We start from the raw sequence: 23198 nt of genomic DNA on the forward strand, positions 1-23198 counted from the left end.
GCCCAGACACATTTGAAAGGGGTCAGGCTATGTTCTGAGGCCTCTCACCAGCTTTGACTAAACCAGGGGAACTATGTCCAGAGGGCTTGGAACCCCGGTGTGCACACCTGGAGGCACAGGTTGGCCCCGGTGCAAGTTAATGATGCAAGGTAATGCGTTGGACTACCGGGCCTTGTTAGAAGCCTGGCTGTAAGGTAAGAGGCTTCCAAACCACAAGGATGACTTGGGGGACTCAGGAGGAGGGAGGGAGCACACAGGCAGATTCTCAGGAGAGCTGCAAATTTCATTTACCAGCTGGGAAGCCTTGGTCAAGTTGACAAATGCCCCAAACTACAGTGTACCCACCTCTAAAATGGGTGAAAGAGGCATTGTCATGCACGTAAGCAATTTTTTCAGAGTACGTTTTTAAGAAGTGTTTCAATTATGTGCTTAAAATAAATAAATAATAAAAGGGTTGGGACAGTTGGGTTGTCAAGAAAACCTAAAAGTTGAATTTATAAGTCACATGCCACATCAAGTAAGTTCCAAATGATTCAAAAATATATATTTAAAAATGACACCATAAAAGTACTAGAAAAATTTTTAAAAAGCATGGATGAATTCCTTATAATCCTGGAATAGAGAAGGCCTTTCTGGCTATGATTGAACATCCAGAAGCCATAAAAGAAAATATTGATAAATTTAACCACAGAAAAATAAAAATATTTTATATGGCAAAACAGCAACAGTGATAACACTGTAAACTCAAGACAGATGACGAGAAAAAATATGTGTAATCACATCATAGGCAAGTGAAAAATTAAAATGAAAAAGACTGTTGTTAAAAAAAATAGACAAGGAGAGAATCACAATTATCAGGAAAGGAAATACACATGGCTTTTAATCATAATAAACTCATAATAGAAATATAATAAATACAGAAAATAACAAAAGTTAATAAATTTAAAACTCACTGAGATACCATTTTCACCCATCAGGTTGGCAAAAGTCGACCCGTTTATTGGTGGCGAGGCTGTAGTAGAGAGTAGTCAAGGAAGGCCCCACCAAGGTGCCATTTGGACAGGACCTGAAGGACATCTGGGGGTAACATGTTCCAGGCTGACAGCACAGCATGTGCAGAGGCCTCAAGGAGGAGTGTTCATGGCAGCTTCCAGGAGCAGCTGGGAGGCCAGCGTAGCCAGGCAGGGTGAAAAGGGAAGTAGTAGCAGGAGGTGAGGTGAGAAAGGTGTGGGGTAGGTGGTTAAGAATTGGGAAGGTTCTGAGAGCTTACCTAATGAGTTAGCCAGGCACACTTCCACGGATACTGGCAAACACGAGACTCCTGGGGCAGAGACAAAGGATTTTATTACCTCAAAGCCTGAGCTTCATGTTTGTGTATTTTGCACTTGCCCCCCAACAAGTACTCTGGGGTGATGCAGAGCAGCCCAGGTGGATGCTGCCCATAGAGTGGATTTGCATCACAGCTGAAGAACCCAGAGCTTAGGGAGCCCCAGTCTTTCATAATGGACTGCAGGCAAACCTGGCTGACTTTTGACCCAGATGGAGACAGTATTACACTGGACAGCAGACAAAACTATCCCCTGCCTCAGATGGAGTCTCTTCCAAGGCTGTTCTTTATATGAACGTCCTTGAAAAGATAGTCGAAATAAAGGCCTCCAGTACCTCTGCTCCAAGAAGTGCAGAAATACGAGATTCATAGAGAATTGTCTCCCAACAGGGGCAAATCTTTAGAGCCTTGTAGGCCACTGTGAGGACTTTAGACTTTCTTGTGAGTGATCTGGAGATGGAGGGTTTGAGCAGAGGAGTTTTATGTAATTCTTCTCCCCACTCTATTCTTATTCCCCTATGCATGCTCAACATTAGGTTGATAGGCACTCAGAAACTGAAATGGAGACTGAAAAGCAACTGTATTAGGGTTCTCCAGAGAAAGAGAACCAATAGGATACATAGATTTGTATAAGAGGAGATACATGAAGGAATTGGCTCACTCAGTGATGGAGGCTGAGAAGTCCGACGAGCTTCGATCTGCAAGCTAAAGAGCAAAAAAGTCGGTGGAATAGTTCAGTCTGACTCTGAAGGCCCGAGAATCAGAGGGCTGGTGGTGTTAGTCCTGGAGTCTGAAGGTCCTAGAGCAAGGAACTCTGATGTCCAAAGGCAGGAAGGTGGATGTCCCAGCTCAAGAAGAGAGAGAATTTGCCCTTTGTGTTTTTTTTGTTCCATTTGGGCCTTCAACGGATTGGATGATGCCCGTCGACGTTGGTGAGGGGCACATCTCTTTACTCAGTGTACTGAAGCAAATGCTAACCTCTTCCAGAAACACAAGACACACCCAGAAATAATGTTTCACCAGCTATCTGGGTGTTTTTTATTCCAGTCAAGTTGACCCATAAAATTAACCACCTATTGGAATTGTCAACATGGGGGCCATGGGGACCCCCATGCAGTTTCAGGGGAGTAATGGGGATGGATGCTGGACTGGAGTGACCTAAGGAGAGACCATGAGAGGAGGAAAGGGGGCGGTGACCCTGGCCAGTGCCATTAGAAATGTGGCTGTGAAGGAGAGGAGAGACCAGGGAGCCGAAAGGGCATGCATGCTGAAAATTAATGATCCCTTGCTGCATTGAGCATGGTAAAAACTGGAACACCATCTGTGTTAATACATAAAAATTCATTCAATTCTTGAGAAGAATGTAAATGTTTAACCTTTTATCAGCTAGAGGATTTCATAAAATGTTGATTAGAAAAATCATTCTGAAAAGCAATCCATCTAAAATTTGAAGAGGTAAAAGTCTTAAGATTTCTAAATGTTTTCCCTTTGACATAATCTAGAGTGCAATTAGGAAAAAAACCTTAATTCTTCTTAAACTAATTGTATGTTTCCTAGTCTGTGCACTGTTCATGGGAATGTAAAATGGTGCAGCCCCTACGGAAATCAATACGGGGGTTGCTCAAAAATAGGAAATAGAATTATCATATGATCCAGCAATTCTTCTGGGTATATAACCCACAGAATTGAAAACAAGGTCTCAAAGAGATATTTGTATACTGATGTTCACAGCAGCAATGTTCACAACAGCCAAGAGGTGGAAGCAACCCATGTGTCCATCAATGGATAAACAAAATGTGATATACACATACAATGGATATTACCCAGCCTTAAAAAGGAAGGAAATTCTGATACATGCTACAACATGAATGAGCTTGGGGGACATGCTAAGTGAAAGAAGCCAGTCACAAAAAGACAAATACTATATAATACCGCTTATACTAGATACCTAGAGTTCTCAGCTTCCTAGAGACAGAAAGTAGAATGGTGCTTGCCATGGCCTGGGAGGGGGCGGAAATGGGGAATTGTTTAATGGTTATAAGGTTTCAGTTCTGCAAGATGAAAAGAATTTTGGAGATCTGTTGCACAGCATTGTGAATGTACTTAACACTACTAAACTATACAGTACTCTTAAAAATGGTTAAGATGGTAAATTTATGTTATGTGTATTTTACGACAATTAAAAAAAACAGGGGACTTCCCTGGCGGTCCAGTGGTTAAGAATCCGCCTTCCAATGTAGGGGACGCGGGTTCCATCCCTGGTCAGGGAACTAAGATCCCACGTGCTGCGGGGCAACTAAGCCCACGTGCTGCAACTACTGAGCCCGCACACCACAACAAAAGAGCCCGTGTGCCGCAACAAAGATCCGGAGTGTTGCAACTAAGACCTGATGCAGCCAAATAAATAAAAATAAATATTAAAAAAAATTTTTTTTAAAAACAAAACAGTTTTTGGTTTCACTTGGCACCTCCAGCACCTTCATCTTTCTGTGCCTGGTGTATTTTGGCATTTCCATTTTCTGCAGGGTTATTCCCATCCTTGCCAACATCGCCTTTTACCCTTTTCTCTCTCTCTTTTTAAAAAAAGTATTTATTTATTTATTTATTTATTTGGGTGCGCCAGGTCTTAGTTGCCGCATGCAGGATCTTCATTGCCATGTGTGGGATCTTCATTGCGGCACGTGGGATCTTCAGTTGCAGCATGCATATGGGATCTAGTTTCCTGACCAGGGATCGAACCTGGACCCCCTGCATTGGGAGCGTGGAGTCTTAGCCACTGTGCCACGAGGGAAGTCCCTCCACTTTTCTGTTTGGGTCCCTGCTCTCCCTTCTTTACAGGGGTCTTTTCAGGCTTGGGCTCTGGCTTTGGAGACACAGGTTTAGCAGCTACTCTTGTATCTGTTCATATTACAGGGTTAACCCAGCACCCACAACATACTCCCTTAATATTAGTAGAATAATTAATAATAGTTCTTAATTTAAAAACATTGGTCGAGGTCCCCAAGAAGCATTAAGGATGCAACAAAATAAAGATTCTTTCCTTACATTGCAGAAATTCCAGCCCCCTCCATATGTGCAAAAAAGGAAAAGAAAAGAAGCCTGAATGTGGAAGCTTTACAAAATTTTTGACTACTTTGAATATTGAATTAGAGTTCTCAGGGAAGTCCAAAAATACACATTTTAGTTTGTGGATACCCAATTATAGTCATATTTTGCTACATATTTATTTCCCTTTAGGAAGCAATGAAAGAATTTGTATTTTTTAGATTAATTCATTCAATATTTATGAAGTGCATGCTATATGTGAGAACATATGCTAGGTGCTCAGAATACAGAGGGGAACAGAAGAGATAGGGTCCCTGCCCTCATGAGTCTTGCAGTCTAGTGGTACTTGGAAATCATCTCCTAGATTTTTAATGGCCCCACTGGAGGGCGCTCTAGCACCTCCAGAGAGCCTGGACCCTGCTTTGGAAACCACTACACCACTTCGTACTCCCCTCCACTGCCTCCTGTAGGGCCACCCAGCAAATGCTTGTGGAACATGTTCAAATGGCATACCACACCATGACCATTCCAGTATTTATAGAGGAGTCATGCATTCAATAAATATGCTTGGATATTTCCTAATGAGAAGGGTATGGCGGGGAGGGGGAGATATTATCAAACAGCATTGCAGATCATCAGGATTCCTTGAATACTTCTGTACCCATTACGGAAATAAGATAATAGTCCTTTCCAGTTTTAAAAACTGTTGGTGCCTCTCGAGGGCCTCCTAAAGTCCAGGGTCTCCTTAGCAAGCCCTTTCATTATCTGATCCTTGCCTACCTTTCTTGCCTGGCCCCCTTCTATTCTCCAACTTGTAATCAGCATCCCAGCTACCTACAACACATTAGATTTCAGGAACATGTCTCATGGAGTCGATTAAGAATATGTGTTCAACAATACATCTGTATTATCTTTACACCAGTTTAAAAGAATTGGGTAGCATCTATAAATAATAACATGAAATTTCAAAATGTATATAACTATGATCCCATACATACTTAAAAAATACTAAATTGTATATTTATATTCAGATAAATGTGTGTAAAAGCATAGAGAAAAATCAAGAAAGAGTCATACCGAACTGATAGTGGTTAATCTCTAAGAAGGGAGTAGGATTGACAGCAAGCAAGGAGGACTTTATCTGTAATTTTTGAATTTTTAACATATTAAAATTTGTGTATCTTCTTTGGAGAAATGTCTATTTAAGTCTTCCACCCATTTTTTGATTGGGTTATTTGTTTTTTTTTATATTGAGCTGCTTGTATATTTTGGAGATTAATCCTTTGTCAGTTGCTTCACTTGCAAATATTTTCTCCTCATGCACTGTTGGTGGGAATGTAAATTGATACAGCCACTGTGGAAAACAGTATAGAGGTTCCTTAAAAAACTAAAAATATGACCCAGCAATCCCACTCATGGGCATATACCCAGACAAAACCATAATTCAAAAAGACACACGCACCCCAATGTTCATAGCAGCATTATTTACAATAACCAGGACATGGAAGCAACCTAAATGTCCACCAACAGAGGAATCAATAAAGGTGTGGCACATATAACAATGGAACATTAGTCAGCCATAAAAAGGAACGAAATTGGGTCATTTGTAGAGACGTGTATGGACCTAGAGAGTGTCATACAGAGTGAAGTAAGTCAGAAAGAGAAAAACAAATATCGTATATTAACGCATATATGTGGAATCTAGAAAAATGGTATAGATGATCTTATTTGCAAAGCAAATAGAGAACAAATGTATGGATACCAAGGGGGAAGAGGGAATGGAAGGAATGGGAGATTAGGACTGACACATGTACACTATTGATAGAGAACAAATGTATGGATACCAAGTGGGAAGAGGGAATGGAAGGAATTGGGAGATTAGGACTGACACATGTACACTATTGATACTATGTATAAAATAGATAACTAATGAGACCATACTGTATAGCACAGGGAACTCTACTTAATGCACTGTGGTGACCTAAATGGGAAGGAAATCTAAAAAAGAGGGGATATATATATATATATATATATATATATGTATGTATAGCTGATTCATTTTGCTGTATGGTAGAAACTAATACAACATTGTAAAGCAATTATACTCCAAAAAATTTAATTTTAAAAATGTGTAATTTTAAAAATAAATAAAATACATTAAATCAACAATACATTAAAAGGATCATACACCATGATCAAGTGGGATTTATCCCTGGGATGCAAGATGGTTCAACATCCACAAATCAGTCAGTGTGATGCAACACATTAACAAATTACAGAATGAAAATCATACAATCGTCTCAATAAGACGCAGAAAAAGCTTTTGACAAAATTCAACATCCATTTATGATAAAAATTCTCAACAAAGTCGGTATACAGTGAACATAATAAAGGCCATATATGATAAACCTACGGCCAACATCTGTAGGTTTATCTGAACATAATAAAGGCCGTATATGATAAACCTACAGCCGACATTAAACTCACTGGTGAAAAGCTGAAAGCATAGCCTCTAAGATGAGGGACAGGACAAGGATACCCACGAGATGAAGCACGTAGAGCCTATAGCATAGGGCCTGGCACTTAGGAAGTGTTCACAAATGGGAGCTATTATCATTTGCTGCTGTTGCTGTGATAGATGTTTGCTGGATTATCTCATGCTGATCATAACTACAACCCCATGAGAAATTTTTCCTGATCTCTGAAATTTACGACTAGAGCAGTGGTTTCAAACATAGGCGATGTTAGAATCACCTGGGGAACTGGTTAAAAATTAGATTCCACGGCTCAGTCCCTCCCAGTCCTTATTCTGTATTTAAAGTATATATATAATATATATATACATATAAGTATATATAATATATATCCACATATAAGTATATATCATATATGTTACATATATGATATATTACATATATCATATATATGTAACATATATATGATATATAATATATATTACATATATACACATATGTATACAGAGAGAGAGAGAGAGAGAGAGAGAGAGAGAAAGAGAAGCCCTCTGCCACTAGCTGTGCTGAGCACTGTCCACTGGTGTCCTTCTCCTACTTCATTTGATTTTCTTTAAAAAAATTTAAAATTTTATACTTGCTTTTAGAAAAACAATTCAAAGAGCATAGAAGAGCATAGAAGCTTACGGGCTTCCCTGATGGCGCAGTGGTTAAGAATCCGCCTGCCACTGCAGAGGACATGGGTTCGAGCCCTGGTCCGGGAAGATCCCACATGCTGCGGAGCAACTAAGCCTGTGCGCCACAACCACTGAGCCTGCACTCTAGAGCCTGCGAGCCACAACCACTGACCCCTTTGCCACAACTACTGAAGCCCTCGCGCCTAGAGCCCATGCTTCACAACAATAAAAGCCACCGCAATGAGAAGCCTGGGCACTGCAGCGAAGAGTAGCCCGCGCTCACCTCAACTAGAGAAAGCCCGCACACAGCAACGAAGACCCAACACAGCCAAAAAGAAAAACAAATAAATAAATTAAAAAAAAAAAAAAAGAGCATAGGAGCCTACAAAGTGGAAGGAAACTCCATGGGCCTGACCTCTTCCGCACGTAACTCATTCCCACTCCCTGAGATAACCAGTGTTGGCTGTGGTTTATTTTTGTTTGTTTGTCCCCAGAAATTGTCTATACCCATACAAGCATATCCATTAATGTGTCTCTTTCCCCACAGTGCTCCCTTTGTAAAAACATAAATAGGATCATAGGATAGAGCGGGGATTGGCAAATGGTTTTGGTAAAGGGTCAGATAGTAAATATTTTTGACTTTGCAGGTCATGTGGTCTCTATCCCAACTACTAAATTCTGTCTTCATTGTAGCTGGAAGGCAGTCACAGCAATTCATAAATGAAAGGGTGTGACTGTGTTCCAATAAAGTGTTTTTACCAAACCTCTGGCAGGCTGGATTTGGCCCACAGGCCATAGCTGGCAGCTATAGAGTACTACAACTTTTTCTCTTAGGTATTTTGAACATCTTTTCCATATCAGCCCATGCAGTGACTTCACTGACTGCTACATGTACGAATATTTAGCCATTCCTTAACTGGACTGCTAGATATTTTTCCGGGTTTTGCTATACTTAACAAAGCTGCCATAGGCTGTGTGCCCGGTTGACTATTCTTAGTCAACTAGAATGAAGTCTTAGAGCAGAATTGCTGACTCAAAGTATAAAGACAAATTTAAAATTTTGATAGAGATTGCCAAATTGCTCTCAGGCTTTTTTTTTTTTTTTTTGCTCTCAGCCTTTTTAAAAAATTCAGATTGCCACATACCCTTGTGGTGTTCATTGCTTAATCTTATTTCTGGCGAATATTTTCTGTTAATTTAAAGGTTTTGTAATAACTAAGGGAAAGATCCCAAAGAGAGACAGAGGGAGCAATAAACTCTGTGGCAATCGACTCGAGTTAATAACTCTTCAATAAATACTTGCCATCATGAAGCAATTCGCACAGCACTCTTGTCAGTGTAAAGGCAAATTCCCTTTGGCCTAGACTCCCAGAAAGCAGTAAGGGCAGCTGTTCTAAATGTAAAGAACATTCTGTGCAGAAGCACAATATAAGCTCTTGCGTAGCAAATGTGCTGATTAGATAGGACATAATTGCCATTACAGCTGCAGCACATGCAGGCCTGGGCTCAGGGATGGTGAAAATGAATTTTGAATTTCTAATTGGAGTTCTCATTCAGATCCTTTATACAACTGGGCCAACGCTTCAGATTGCCTTACCTGAAAAACTGCATTGATCATGCAGTGTTGCTGAGATTACATTTAAAAAATTTTTTTAACTTAATTTTTATTTTATATTGGAGTGTAGTTGATTTACAATGTTGTGTTCGTTTCAGGTGTACAGCAAAGTGATTCAGTTATACATATATCCATTCTTTTTCAGATTATTTTCCCATATAGGTTATTACAGAATACTGAGTAGAGTTTCCTGTGCTGTACAGTAGGTCATTGTTGATTATCTGTTTTATATATAATTGTGTGTATATGTTAATCCCAAACCCCTAATTTATCCCTCCCCTCCACCTTTCCCCTTTGGTAACCATAAGTTTGTTTTCCAAGTCTGTGAGTCTGTTTCTGTTTTGTAAATAAGTTCATTTGTATCATTTTTTTAGATTCCACATACAAGTGATAACATATGATGTTTGTCTTTCTGTGTCTGACTTACTTCACTTAGTATGATAGTCTCTAGGTCCATCCATGTTGCTGCAAATGGCATTATTTCATTGTTTTTTTATGGCTGAGTAATATTCCATTGTATAAATGTACCACATCTTCTTTATCCATTCCTCTGTCAGTGGACATTTAGGTTGCTTCCGTATCTTGGCTATTACAAATAGTGCTGCAATGAACACTGGGGTGCATGTATCTTTTTTTTTAAAGGAAGAACCATTGTGTTGTATACTTTATTTTTTGTATTTATTTTATTTTTCAATTTATTTATTTTATTTTTAAAAATTTTTGGCTGCGTTGGGTCTTCATTGCTGCGCACGGGCTTTCTCTAGCTGTGGCGAGCGGGGGCTACTCTTTGTTGCAGTGAGTGGGCTTCTTGTGGAGCACAGGCTCTAGGCGCGCGGGCTTCAGTAGTTGCAGCACGTGCGCTCAGTAGTTGTGGCTCGCGGGCTCTAGAGCGCAGCCTCAGTAGTTGTGGTGCACAGGCTCAGTTGCTCCGTGGCATGTGGGATCTTCCTGGACCAGGGCTCGAACCCGTGTCCCCTGCATTTGCAGGCGGATCCTTAACCACTGCACTACCAGGGAAGCCCTGACTGATGTTTGTATTTTTTTCTTTTTGGCCGCGCCACACAGCCTGTGGTTCCCGAACTAGGGATTGAATCCGGGCCCATGGCAGTGAAAGCACAGTCCTAACCACTGGACCCCAGGGAATTCTTTCCCCTGATGTCCTTATAAGGGGAAATTTGGAAACAAGCACACAGGGAGAACACCTTGTGTACATTAGGGTTATGCTGCCACAAGCCAGGAACTATCAAAAGCAGGGAGAGGCCTGGAACAGACCCTTCCCAATAGTCTTCAGAGGGAGCATGGGCCTGCTGATACCTGGATCTCGGACTTCTAGCTTCCAGAACAGTGAGGCAATACATTTCTCTTGTTTAGCCCATCCAGTTTGTGGTACTTGGTTATGGTAGCCTAGCAAGTGAATACAAGAGTATTTTACATTCCTTACCTGAACAGAGGAGTGGAAGCTTTCTACAGAGGATCTCATACAGGAGAACTACTGCTGACATTTCTTCTGACTAGTGTTCTATCCCCTTTCCTTTCCATAAATTTGGGCGGATGATTCCTATTTATTGGACTAATACTTGTGAAGTCCCCCACTTTGTATAGTCTTTCATTAGAAAACATATTTCTTATCGTAACAAATCACTTCAGAAATCACATATTACAATGACTGAGGCAGCATTTAAAAGCAGAACTTACAAAAGGAATAAGAGAAATATTACTAAAATCTGAATGCTGATGTTTCTGGTCCTGGACCAGACAAGAAGGCATAGACCTGTTTTTCTCTACTTCTCCTGCTAAGCACAGCTATAGACCCTGGAGGTGACAAGACACAACCAAGAACTCTGAAAGGTGCTAAGAAGGCAAGCTGGTTTGGGCCCCCAGGACCAGAGAACAGCAGTGACAGGGCACATGCATCCTACCACCACCAGGAGGAGGAGAAGAGTCCTTCCCAACCCCTAACCTAGCAACAGAAGCAGTCTAGATAGGCTCATTCCTCCACCTCCCCCATAGGGAAGGGGGGTCCCTCTGGTGGGCATGACACTACCTGGCAAGGGGGCTCATTGGGAGCCCAGGCAGAAATAAACAACCAGGGAGGCACTCTCCTTCTGCACAAGGTCTGAGACTCCCCTTTTCCACCAAGAGTTACCTAGGTAGGTGGGTGAGCTGAGCCTGAGGGAGAAATCCAGCTATAATGGGTAGACCAGTTCAGGAAGCTTCTTTATCCCTGTAGCCTAAGACTCTCCTCCTCCACCAAGAGATACTCAGCCCCCTCAGGCAGCACCAGCAGGAACCAACAGAAGCCCCAGTGGCACCAGATAAACCAAGCTGACCAAAATAACACTGCAAAGCTGCTGAAAATTAAACTGCCATTGAAACCACAGTCCACAAAAGCAGGCCAAGACCCATGTGCTAACCCTAAATAGGGTGATGCCTGCTAAAAGATTTAAATGGATCCTAGTGTCTCCTAATATAACAGACAAAATGTCTAGGATATTATTAACAATCACCCATCATAACAACAACCAAGAAAATCACAACTTGATTGAGAAAACACAGTCAGTGTATGCCAACACTGACCTGAGATTATAGAGCTAAATAAGTAGACAGGCTAGGATTAAAAACTCAGGTCTGCACAGCTCCAAAGCCACGAATTTAATCACAAAACTATCTTGGCTGATGGCTCACAATGGGATGATAGGAATTAGGTAAGAGTATAGTATCAAGACTGCTGTAAATATAAGGGATTTCATTTTCAGGTGCCTACAAATAAAGTCAGTTTTAGTCTAATAAATAAAAGTGAATTATAAGATCATTCACAGAAAACAAATACCAAACAGCACCCAAGCCTGCTTGGTAGTGTTAGGCTTAAGATTAAAGTAAAAATATCATAAACCAAGTTTCAATAAAATAATTTTATTTCCTAACACATGGCAAACATATACATCCAATACGTACTTATCTTGGACATTTATTCACAGATGACTTCCAAACTACAACTGTCTTGATATTTAAGCAGGAACTAAAAGTTATCTTAGTTGATATGAAAGATGCTTTTAGATGGATAACAGTATGGATATATTGGATTGGTCACAGCAGAATTTGATTGATTAGTTCTATAAATTTAAAGCTTGGAAAAGTTACTACTTTTGCATCTAATGCTTTCAGACGAAAAGGATGCAGCAATATCAGCTTGTATTCCAGAGAAATTTCCTTAGTTTTTCTGGTGATGGAACCACTTATCCACTGTAGTCAGGGAAAAGAAAAAATTAGAATCCCTGTTAGGAATCAAAATTACACCCAACATATAACAATGAATAATATATTTGCTTTAATGTATCCTCCTATGGATTACATTAAAACAAACCTACATACATGCAAAGCTTCACTACAGCAAAAACAGGTAATTTACCAGTGTTTTCTTTTGGGCTGCTTTACTCTTCATGCTGATCCTATGGACATGCAATTCTCACAAGAAGAACCTTACAGAGAATTCTAACATCTAAAGGTGGAAAGAACTGTTTCCTGGGTGAAGCAGCCTGGGGCCAGATGGGGACAAAGAGCCCAGCCTGCTCCAACCTCCACAAGGCATCTACCAGGAACTCTGAGAACAGTGGGTCATGGTCATGCTGTCACAGCGGTGGCCCTAAATGTGGTAGGTACAGCCATTTTTCTTCCCACATATGCTACAGAACTCTAAAAATGCTTCTTCTCCCTGTCCTTCTCTTTCTCTGTATGTATGTGGTATATGTAAGACGTATCTATAGATACATATGTAATTTTCCACACATATGCATAATGTTGAATGTAATTTTACTAGATATAGATCTTACCATCTGTTGGTATTGTGCAGGCAGGTTCATGTGGTGGTAACTAAAATAAAATGTTAAAATGTATTAGTCTAATCCCAGAAAAAGAATAAGCTAAAAAAGTATACTGATACAAAAATTAAAAGGAATCTAAACAGAAGACAACTATCCCAATTTTTAGGTCCTAAAAATAATTTACAATAGATAGTAACAATGCAGAGCTTGCTCTACTGCTAAGAAATGCTAACAAATTCAAACCTCTTACCTTTTAATGACATACAGGAGAATAAATAAAAATAAATTTGTTACAGCAGAAACTAACACAACATTGTAAAGCAACTATACTCCAATTTTAAAAAACCTGCTTTTTGAAATAAAGAATTAAAAAACCAACATATGTATATATAAAGGTTTTATATATACACACATATATATAAAATGTAGGCAGAATGTTCTCATTGAAAAGTTTTGATTGTTAACCAATGGCTTATCCCTTCCAATTTATCTTATTCATCTCAACTCTGTTGTCAAAATTCATATACAAATAAAATAAATCTAAATGTATTGGCTTCATCATTAAATTGTCCTTTTCCCTTGTATTACCCTGTTTACAAGGCTGTAAAGTCAGACCTCATTTTCATTTGTTTTCCTTATTTAATATTGTAAATGAGAATAATTTTAGACAATCTTCAGTCTTTAGGTTAATACAAATCAGATCATTAAAAATAATACAAAAACAAAATTATTTCTTTGATGGACAGTTTACTTCCTCACATGAAATTCTCCTCTAGGACTATAAACCGCTCCTGCAATGGTACCTGAAATTTGGTAACTTTCTCATTCCTTGCTATGACCAAGTCAAATAAGTTCCCATTGGTACTTTTGTGAAAAATGGCTTATGATAAGTACTCAGGCACTTGGGTTACTTAGAACATTCTGGAGTCATTTTGATTTTTACAAATTGTCCTACTTTGTTATCTGCCCAATATAGTGTTGGCTAGGACCCTCCTCAGGTTTCCCCTCAGTCAAATGTCTACTTGTATTTATGGTTTGTAATTTCAAGATCTTACATTGTAATATGTGTACAGGACATCCTCAAATATTTATTGAAGGTACTTTCCCTCCCCATTCAACACCCCATTTTTTGGCCACCAGGCGTGTTCTTTTTCAAGGAAACCTTTACTTACAGCATCCACAATGGCTTTGGCAGCATCAGGATCACACTGGAAGGGGCTCTCAAACACTGTGGTATTCATGCTATTGAACAAAGGAAAATTGTCATGAGTCACAGTAACAAAAACTTCTCTCTCATTATTAATAACTCTCTCTTGTTAAAAATAACAAGTTGAAGGTGGTAGGCCAGATGAGATTCAAGTCTGGCTTAGTTGAAAGCTTTCTCACCTATATTAAATATTCTAATTATTTAATATACAGCTATTCTTGTGGTCAATTTTACTCAAATCCCTTAACTAGTTCAGATTTTAAAGTATGTGATTGAATGCAGTGTAATTCTCAATGAAAGAGCTAAGATGCAAATGAAAATGACAAACATATCTTTCCTAATTAGATAAAATGAAAAAAACAAAAAACAAAAAAATCCAGTTTCTGTCAGTGTTGACATCTGAGATAGACACTCCTGGCAGGAGTAACACCTGGTTCAATATTCCTGAAAAATAATCTGGTAAAATGTGTCCACAACAAAATAAAAAAAGAAAAAGTAAGAGACAAAAATAAAAAAACAAACAAAAAAATGTGTCTAAAACCTTTTAAAAAGCACATACTCTTTGATAGATAAATTCCACACCTCAGAACTCAGAGATTTAAACTATGATGTACAAAGATGTTCAACATACACGATTTCACTATTGGTAAGAGTGAAAACTTGGAAGTAACCAAAATGTCCAACAACAGGGATGATTAAAAATGATTTATCCATGAGGTGGAATATTACACAGATGGAATGTTATATAGTAGGAAAGTATTACATTCTTAATGACATGAGAAATGCTTATAGTGTTAACTTTTTTAAACCATAAAACAAATTGTATATACAATATGATCCTAATTATTTTTGAAAATATTATACTTATACACAAAGGACTGTAAAAAGAAAAAACTCTAAATGTTAATAAGAGTATCTATGGAAAAACTGTGATTAAAATGATTTTTTAAAAACATTTTTTGGTTAACTATAGTTCAAAATTTCCTATGTATTAAATTATTGTGTATTATTATAACATGGGTATGATCAGAAATATTCTATTAAAATGAAAAATAAATATCTTCAGTTACCTGCCACTTAACATGCATTAAGCCCATTTCCATAGAAATAATAGGACACCACAAAATAGAGAAGTTATTAAAAGCAAAGTCTCATGATTGTACATTTTCACACAAATGTGTAACTGTGCTCAGTTTTTCTTGTTTGTGGAGAGACAATGTTTGCATTTTACAGGACATTATTCTGACTTACAGAACAGAAGATTCCTGAGAATTATTTTTACATTAGGATTTTCTCATAATCAGAAAAAAATCTTACTACCCAGATAAACTGACATGTATAAAAAAAAGTAATACACATATATAGTTAGAAAATTCAGAAAGTCACAAATTGAAAGCCTCTCTCCCTCCCATCTCCAAATGGTTGTCTCCAAAGGCAATCATTATCTATAGCTCTTGTTTCCCTCCAGAAAAAAAAATTAAATATAAACAGATGCTGGGGTGTGTGTGTGTATCTCACCTTGCATAAATGGGATCATACTAAATATACTACTATGGACTTTGCTTTTCTCACTTAATATATTTTGGTTGTCTTTCCTTATCAACATAGAGAGAAATTTCTTTTTTTTTACTGTGACATATACTGTTCTATTATATGGATGTGCTTAACCATTACATTTTGGTTGCTTCTAACTTTTTGCTATTATAAATGACACTGCAATGAACATCCTTATACATAAATCTTTTGGGACTATATCTATAGGATACATTCCTAGTAGTGGTTCTACAAAGAAATACATGCATTTAAAATTTTGGGCTGAATATTGTCAAATTGCCCTTCACAAAGGTTGTACCCATTTAAACTCTCACCAACCATATAGACAGACAGATAGATAGATAGATAGACAGATAGATAGATATAGATATAGATATTCTTGCCATCCCGGCTATCATTTAATTTTTTAAAATTTTGCAAAGCTACTGGGGGATAACACTATCTTTCTGAGCTGCATTTTAAATTATAAAATGAGGACTTCCCTGGTGGCACAATGGTTAAGAATCTGCCTGCCAATGCAGCGGACACAGGTTCAATCTCTGGTCTGGGAAGATCCCACATGCTGCGGAGCAGCTAAGCCCATGTGCTACAACTACTGAGCCTGCACTCTAGAGCCCATGTGCTGCACCTACTGAGCCCGCGTGCTGCAACTACTGAAGCCCGCACGCCTAGAGCCCATGCTCTGCAACAAGAAAGCCACCGCAATGGAAAGCCTGCGCACCGCAACGAACAGTAGCCCCCGCTCGCCACAACTAGAGAAAGCCCGCGCACAGCAACAAAGACCCAACACGGCCAAAAAAAAAAAAGAATAAACTAATTCCACTACGAATGAAATAAACAAATCCTGAAAGAATTTATTAAAAAAAATTATAAAATGAGACTGTACATCTTATCTGTAAATTTTCTTTTTTTATCTGTTCCTCTCCTTCTATTGAATTATTCTTTTTCTTATCAATTAGAATAAGCTATTTATAAATTAAGGAATTTAGCCCTCTGTCATGTGTTGTTTAAGCAGAAACTGGGAAAAATTGTCTCCTGATACATAAAAAAAATAATACCACAAGTAAATCTTTCTTTTATGGATTTTGAGTTTGTCTTCTGTTTGGAAAGGTCTTCCCTATTACAAGCTAATGAATAAATTCACCTATACTTTTTCTAGAATTTTCTCACATTACAATTTATCTGTCTGTAATTAAATGCTGATGTAAGACTAGGGTTACAAACCCTAGTTTGCAGCCAGCACCCAGTTAACATGTGGATATAAAGTAGTTGGAGGTAAGAACACTGGTGCTGGGTTGCTTGCACAGGGCACTTGTGGAGCACCTGCCTGGTTACAGCACCTTTCCAAAATGAAACGGCCACAGCCATGAGGGTGGTTGCCAGTGTGTATATCTGGCGTAAGGAATGTAAGGAGTGAGATAGAGATCTAGTCTTATTTTCTTCCTAAACAGTGGTTGGTCCAAACCACTCATTTAAAACACCTTCTTTATTATAAATTGAATTCCCATACATCTTTAGATCTACTTTAGGTCTATCAAACTCTAACAGAACTGAATAATTTGACTTTCTTCTTCAGTACCAAATTCTTAGTAAAACAATATTACTAAACAGTACCAAAATAATTAACACTCTTCCTCACCACCACTACCCTTACTTTTTTCAGAACTTCCCTTGTTATTCTGAGATGCAGATTTTTTCTAGATGAAACTGAATGTTATTCATGAATATATACCTTTCTATTTAACATCTTTTATATTTCTCAATAGAGTCAAACTTTTCTTCTTCTGGGTCCTTCAGGTTTCTTATTTATACTGTGTTTTGTTTTTAAATACTATTCTACATGAGATCTTTTCCTCCATTATAGCTTCTGTTACACTTCATATAGAAAGCTAGCAATGTACATATATACTCATTTTGTAATTATTCACCTTGCTGAGTTCTTTTTTCTAGGGTTTTCTGGGTACACAATCATATCATCTGCAACAATTTGCTCCCCCTTTTCCAATATTCCTGCATCTTCTTTCTCTTATTTACTTCATCAAGTAGTATTTCCAGAACAACACTAGTTAAGCGGTAATGGTGGGCATTCTTTTATAATCTTTAAAAGAGGAAGTACTGTACTAAAAATGATCTGGGGCCAGACAGACTTGGATGCGAGTCCTAACTCCAAAATGCTTACTGTGGTATGACTTTGGTTAAGTTTAATCTCCCTGCATCTGTGTTGCAGGCTTGGCAAATATTAGCTGCTCAGTCATATTAGCTATTATTAGTAGTAGTAGTTAATTCAGTGTGCATAGTAGATCCTGGTTTAGTTGTAATGAACCTTACATATTCACATCAGAGAATACCAACCCTTGAACTCAACCTGATTATACCCATCCCATTCTGAGCACCCTGATGCTAGGCAGGTTTTCCCGATTAGCCTTACAAAGCTCTGATCTCACTGCGCCCTTTATAGTTTTAGTTTGTACTTATTCAGAGAGTATCTTGTGGCATTTTTCAGTTGTTTATATAGTTACCTTCTGTAAAGAAAAAAAATGTTGCCTGCCATTCCAGTTCTACAAGGATCAAGCCATTAGCCACTACAGTCACCCACGGACAGTGAGCCCTGAGGGGAATTCAGGATGGAGAAAACCAGGAAACATTTGGGTATATTGGCCCCTAGATAGTTAACATGCATTTCTAAGAAAAAATTTCACATGACCCCAGATTCTTGCCTCTTCCCATACACAGAAAAACACTAAAATCATTAACTCGAGAGGTCTCTTCTTTATGAATAGCAGTAATCTTTTTATGCTTGACTACATGTTTTCCCGGCAAAAAAGTTCATATATATCCTGGCTCCTCCCTTATCTCTCCGGAGCAGTTCCTCAGAGCTATCTGAGAGGCTATCTTCCGGGCTACAGTCCTCGAATAAAACTTAACTCACAACCTTCCCATTGTGTGGTTTTTCTTTCAGTCTACACTTCCTACTGGCTTAATAAGCATTGACAAAACCAGTCTCTTTCCCTAAGTGAATGTAATGGTGGAGTATGTTAAGGTAATTAAAACCTCTGGAGTAAGCTAGTCTGCTTTCTGTGTTAAACATGCAGAAAAGAGTTAATGCTTACCAACTGATTCCTTTTCCATCAGTTTTCTTTGTCACTAATGCTCTCCAATAGTCATGAGTGCTTTTAATAATATCAATTGCAAAGTCCTATAATTTGAAGAGATATACGTTAGAATAATAGAAACGTGTTCTTTTCTTATTCTCAATATTTTCCCAAAGCCTGATAACTTTGTCTCTTTTGAATCACTTCTTTTTATCAAAAATGGAAGAAATCATTTAAATGAATAAATCAACATCAAGCCTGTCGTGTGTCTTTAGACATCTGTTTTATGATCATATTGTCTTTAGATGGTAACAATATGGTTAAATTATAAGTCTCAATACAAATAGGCCTAAAGCTACAGTTCTGAGTGACACATTACCTTATCTTTAAATTCTGCGTCGAAAGCAAACTGGTTCTCAGGTTTTCCATCAGGAACCTTGTACCTTCTAAACCAGTCCACAGTAGCTTCCAGGTAGCCAGGTTTCAGCCGCTTGACATCATTAATATCTAAGAAGAGAATAAGATTCTCTTCTCAGATTGCAAGATGTGTATGTAATTATTTATGCATTCAATAAAAATATCAAGTGCGTACTTTGAAAGAGCTACGGGATGGATTATCAAAAACTTTCAAGACAATGTTAGAGCTAACACCTTGTTGAGAAGAGAACACATACAAACATTAAAAGGAAATCATTGGGGCTTCCCTGGTGGCGCAGTGGTTAAGAATCCGCCTGCCAGTGCAGGGGACACAGGTTTGAGCCCTGATCTGGGAAGATGCCACATGCCACAGAGCAAATAAGCCCATGCGCCACAACTACTGAGCCTGCGCCCTAGAGCCCTTGAGCCACAACTACTGAGCCCTTGCACCACAACTACTGAAGCCTGCACGCCTAGAGCCCATGCTCCGCAACAAGAGAAGGCACCACAGTGAGAAGCCTGGGCACTGCAGCGAAGAGTAGCCCCCGCTCGCCTCAACTAGAGAAAGCCCGCGAAGCAACTAAGACCCAACGCAGCCAAAAATAAATTAAATAAATAAATAAAAGGAAATCATCTAGTGTCTTAAAATAGCTCTGACATTAAGTATACTAAGAGAACAATCAGTACCATAGTGACGCCTACTAGATAAGAGAAGGGAGAAATAACTGGCAGCTACATAATGAGAATAGTTTGGCAGGTGTACATAACTTCTAAGAGATGGACAGAAGATACCAAAAGACAGGTTGAGGCTGTATTCGAGGATCACACCCCAATTACATACAAAAAGACAAGAAAAATGCATTATACATATTCATTGATAGGTTACATATTAAATGTGAATAGGCTTTTCTCACTCTACAGTATAGGCATTCAGTATCACAATACTTTAGTTCTGGCCAACAAAAAAAAAGTGTCCTGTGTAAAAAAACTTTTAAAAGTTTCTGTACAGCCATTAACAGCGCCTAGCCTCAATGTCATCAAACTCAAGTTTAAATGACTGAACTGCTTCTCCATGCAAACAAATATTAGATACATGTGAAAAAAAAAAAAAAAAAAATACACCAGGAAAATTGTAATTGGAAGGAGGAATACATTCAACAACAGCTTATTTATATTTCTATAAAATAACTTTGCTTAAGCCTAGTTTATAATCTACATAGTTAAAGAATACCATGCATTTTATTATCAGGGTACCACTAAAAGTATGGAAAGGTTACAAACTGAACTGGGAAATGTTTAAACACTGATAAATTTCAAGGAACTTAGAATTCATATAAAACATATCACCTGATACAGAAATAGTTTGAAAATCCAGAAATCCAAAATACAAGTGTAGGGTATCTTCCAACAAATTTTCCATCCAGTTCTATTCCTTAGGAATACCAACTGGGTGTCCGACAATTCAATTATGACACTATCTAACTGGAGTTAGCATCAAGTCCCACAGTCAGAGGGTTCAGTTCTACAAGACTGATCCCACTTCAGACGCTAGTCGCCAAGTCCCAGGCCACCCATACTTCTGACCAACAGCTGTAAATCAGAGTTCCCTACAACTCTCTCCTCAGGTTTGATAATTTGCTAGAAATACTCACAAAACTCAAGAAAACACTGTGCTATGCTTACTGGTTTAGTATAAAGGATACAACTCAGAAACAGTCCAATGTTGGAGATGCATAGGGCACAGTATGTGGGGTGCACAGTTTCCATGCTCTCTGGTGGGGAGGCGTGCCACCCTCCCAGCTATTCAGTGTGTTCACCAACTTACAAGTGCTCTACATCTCGTGACTCCAGACTTTTTATGGAGCCTCCCCTCCCGATCCCAGAGGTCAGTGGTTGGGGCTGGAGGTTCCCACCCTCTAATCATTCAGTTTTTCTGTTGACTGAACTGGTCTGAGGCTAGCTAGGGGCCCCACCGTAAGTCACCTTATTAGCATAAGCTCAGGGGTGATGAAAGGGGCTCATTATGAATAAAAAAGACACCCGTCACTCAGGAAAGTCCAAGTGTTTTAGGAGTTCCTTGCCAGGAACTGGAGACAAAGATCAAACATATTTTTGTATTACATTGCAGCAAGGAAAAATATAACAGTTGATTAACTCACTGACTGTGAACCAGGTATTGAAAGGTATGCTGGATCCTGACTAGGGAACTGTGAGCACCAGACCCAGAGGAAAAAAGTAGGAGAAAAGAACTCAGTCAATTTTTGTTCCTCCAGTTGTACATTATACACGTACAGACAAAGCCAGTGGTCTGCAGAGCTCCCTGAACTGCCTCCTGATGCCACATCAAGATCCTACCAAAGACAAGGACTTCCCTGGCAGTCCAGTGGTTAGGACTCTGTGCTTTCATTGCCAAGGGCCCAGGTTCACTCCCTGGGCAGGGAACTAAGATCTCACAAACCACATGGCAAAAACAAACAAACAAACAAAAAAACCCCCCCCCAGGATTAAAATATAAAAATAGCCCCCCAAAAAGTCACTGAATTTCAGAATAAAATAAATTAAAAAAAAAAAAAAGATCCTACCAAAGACAGCACCAGTTCTGTGCTGTTCCCTGGATTCAGCCTCTAACCAGCATGCAACCATGTGCATAAAATGCTCAATTTCCTGATGCCCACAACTGAGGCAGAAGGGTCACTGGCCGTCGTGGGCTCACAATAACAAAGGGGATCAACATGGCCAACTTGGTTGCTTTACTGGGTAGGCCATCCTCTTCCATGACTCTGTGTGTATCCCTCCCAAAGTTGTGGCTTGTCAAGAGTTCTACTCTTAGTTAGTTCTACCTAATACTCTTCCAGTTATAACTGATGATGGACATTGCCTTAGGCTGACATTTAAGGAAAGCTGCATACTGCTTGCATCATGGGGCCAGCCCCCCCAGAGAAAATTTTAGGGTCCTAATAACTTCTACTGCAGGGAAATGACACCCAGAAAATTGTGCTGATGTAATGATGGCGTGGCTTCATTAACTGTGGCCAAAGCACGCTATTTAGCACGTGCACTCTTGTGTAAATAGCACATCTGAAAATGGACACACACACCTACATTTAGAATCAGAGCTAAATGTAGGAATGCATTCTCATGGTACAAAATTTAGTCAATACAGAAGTATCTGAAACAAAAAGTCAGACTCTTTTCATCTTTCTTCCCAATGTACTATTAAAGGTTGGCGTTGAGTCCTTTTTAAATGAGTTTACATATAATTTGCATATATTTAAATATATATGAGATCGTACTCTGTAAAACAGCAGAAAGAAATAATGTAAGTGCTATATTTATAAAATTCTTAGAAGGAAACATAACTAAGTCTTTGTAACCTTGGATTAGGCAATGGTTTCTTAGATAATGATACCAAAAGCACAAGCAATAAAAAAACAGACTACATCAAAACGAAAAACTTGAGTGCTTCAAAGGATACCATTAAGAAAACGAAAGGACAGGGCTTCCCTGGTGGCGCAGTGGTTGAGAGTCCGCCTGCCGATGCAGGGGACGTGGGTTCGTGCCCCGGTCCGGGAGGATCCCGCGTGCCGTGGGGTGGCTGGGCCCGTGAGCCATGGCCGCTGAGCCTGTTCTCCGCAACGGGAGAGGCCACAACAGTGAGAGGCCCACGTACCGCAAAAAAAAAAAAAAAAAAAAAGAAAATGAAAATGAAAGGACAAATCCACAAAATGTAAGAAAATACAGACAAATCATATATCTGATAAAGGTTTAGTATCCAAAACATGTAAGTGCTCTTATAACTCAAAAATAAAAAGACACACCCCACTAGAAGGGTTATAATTTAAAAAGATAAATAACAACTAGTGCTGGCAAAGAAGTAGAAAAATCGGAACCTTATGCACTGCTGGCAGGACTGTAAGATGGTGCAGCCGCTTTGGAAAAAAGTTTGGCAGTTTCTCAAGAGGCTAAACATAA

At 38.9% G+C, this 23198-nt stretch overlaps 1 protein-coding gene across 1 annotated transcript in view; it reads right to left on the reverse strand.

The window, feature by feature from the left end:
* Positions 1-12027: 12027 nt before the first annotated feature.
* Positions 12028-23198, reverse strand: part of PPA1 (pyrophosphatase (inorganic) 1) — a 36947-nt gene continuing 25776 nt past the window's right edge. Inside the window, exons 7-11 of the mRNA XM_029201267.1 lie at positions 19189-19316; positions 18828-18913; positions 14129-14198; positions 12966-13005; positions 12028-12378 (exon numbers count right to left, since the gene is read on the reverse strand). Coding sequence (XP_029057100.1) covers positions 12347-12378; positions 12966-13005; positions 14129-14198; positions 18828-18913; positions 19189-19316 — 356 coding nt within the window. The 3' untranslated portion in view covers positions 12028-12346. The remainder of the gene's footprint in view (positions 12379-12965; positions 13006-14128; positions 14199-18827; positions 18914-19188; positions 19317-23198) is intronic.

The sequence above is a fragment of the Monodon monoceros genome, unplaced genomic scaffold (genome assembly GCF_005190385.1).
Source record: "Monodon monoceros isolate NGI ecotype Baffin Bay Population unplaced genomic scaffold, NGI_Narwhal_1 Super_Scaffold_4, whole genome shotgun sequence".
Taxonomy (NCBI): Eukaryota; Metazoa; Chordata; class Mammalia; order Artiodactyla; family Monodontidae; genus Monodon; species Monodon monoceros.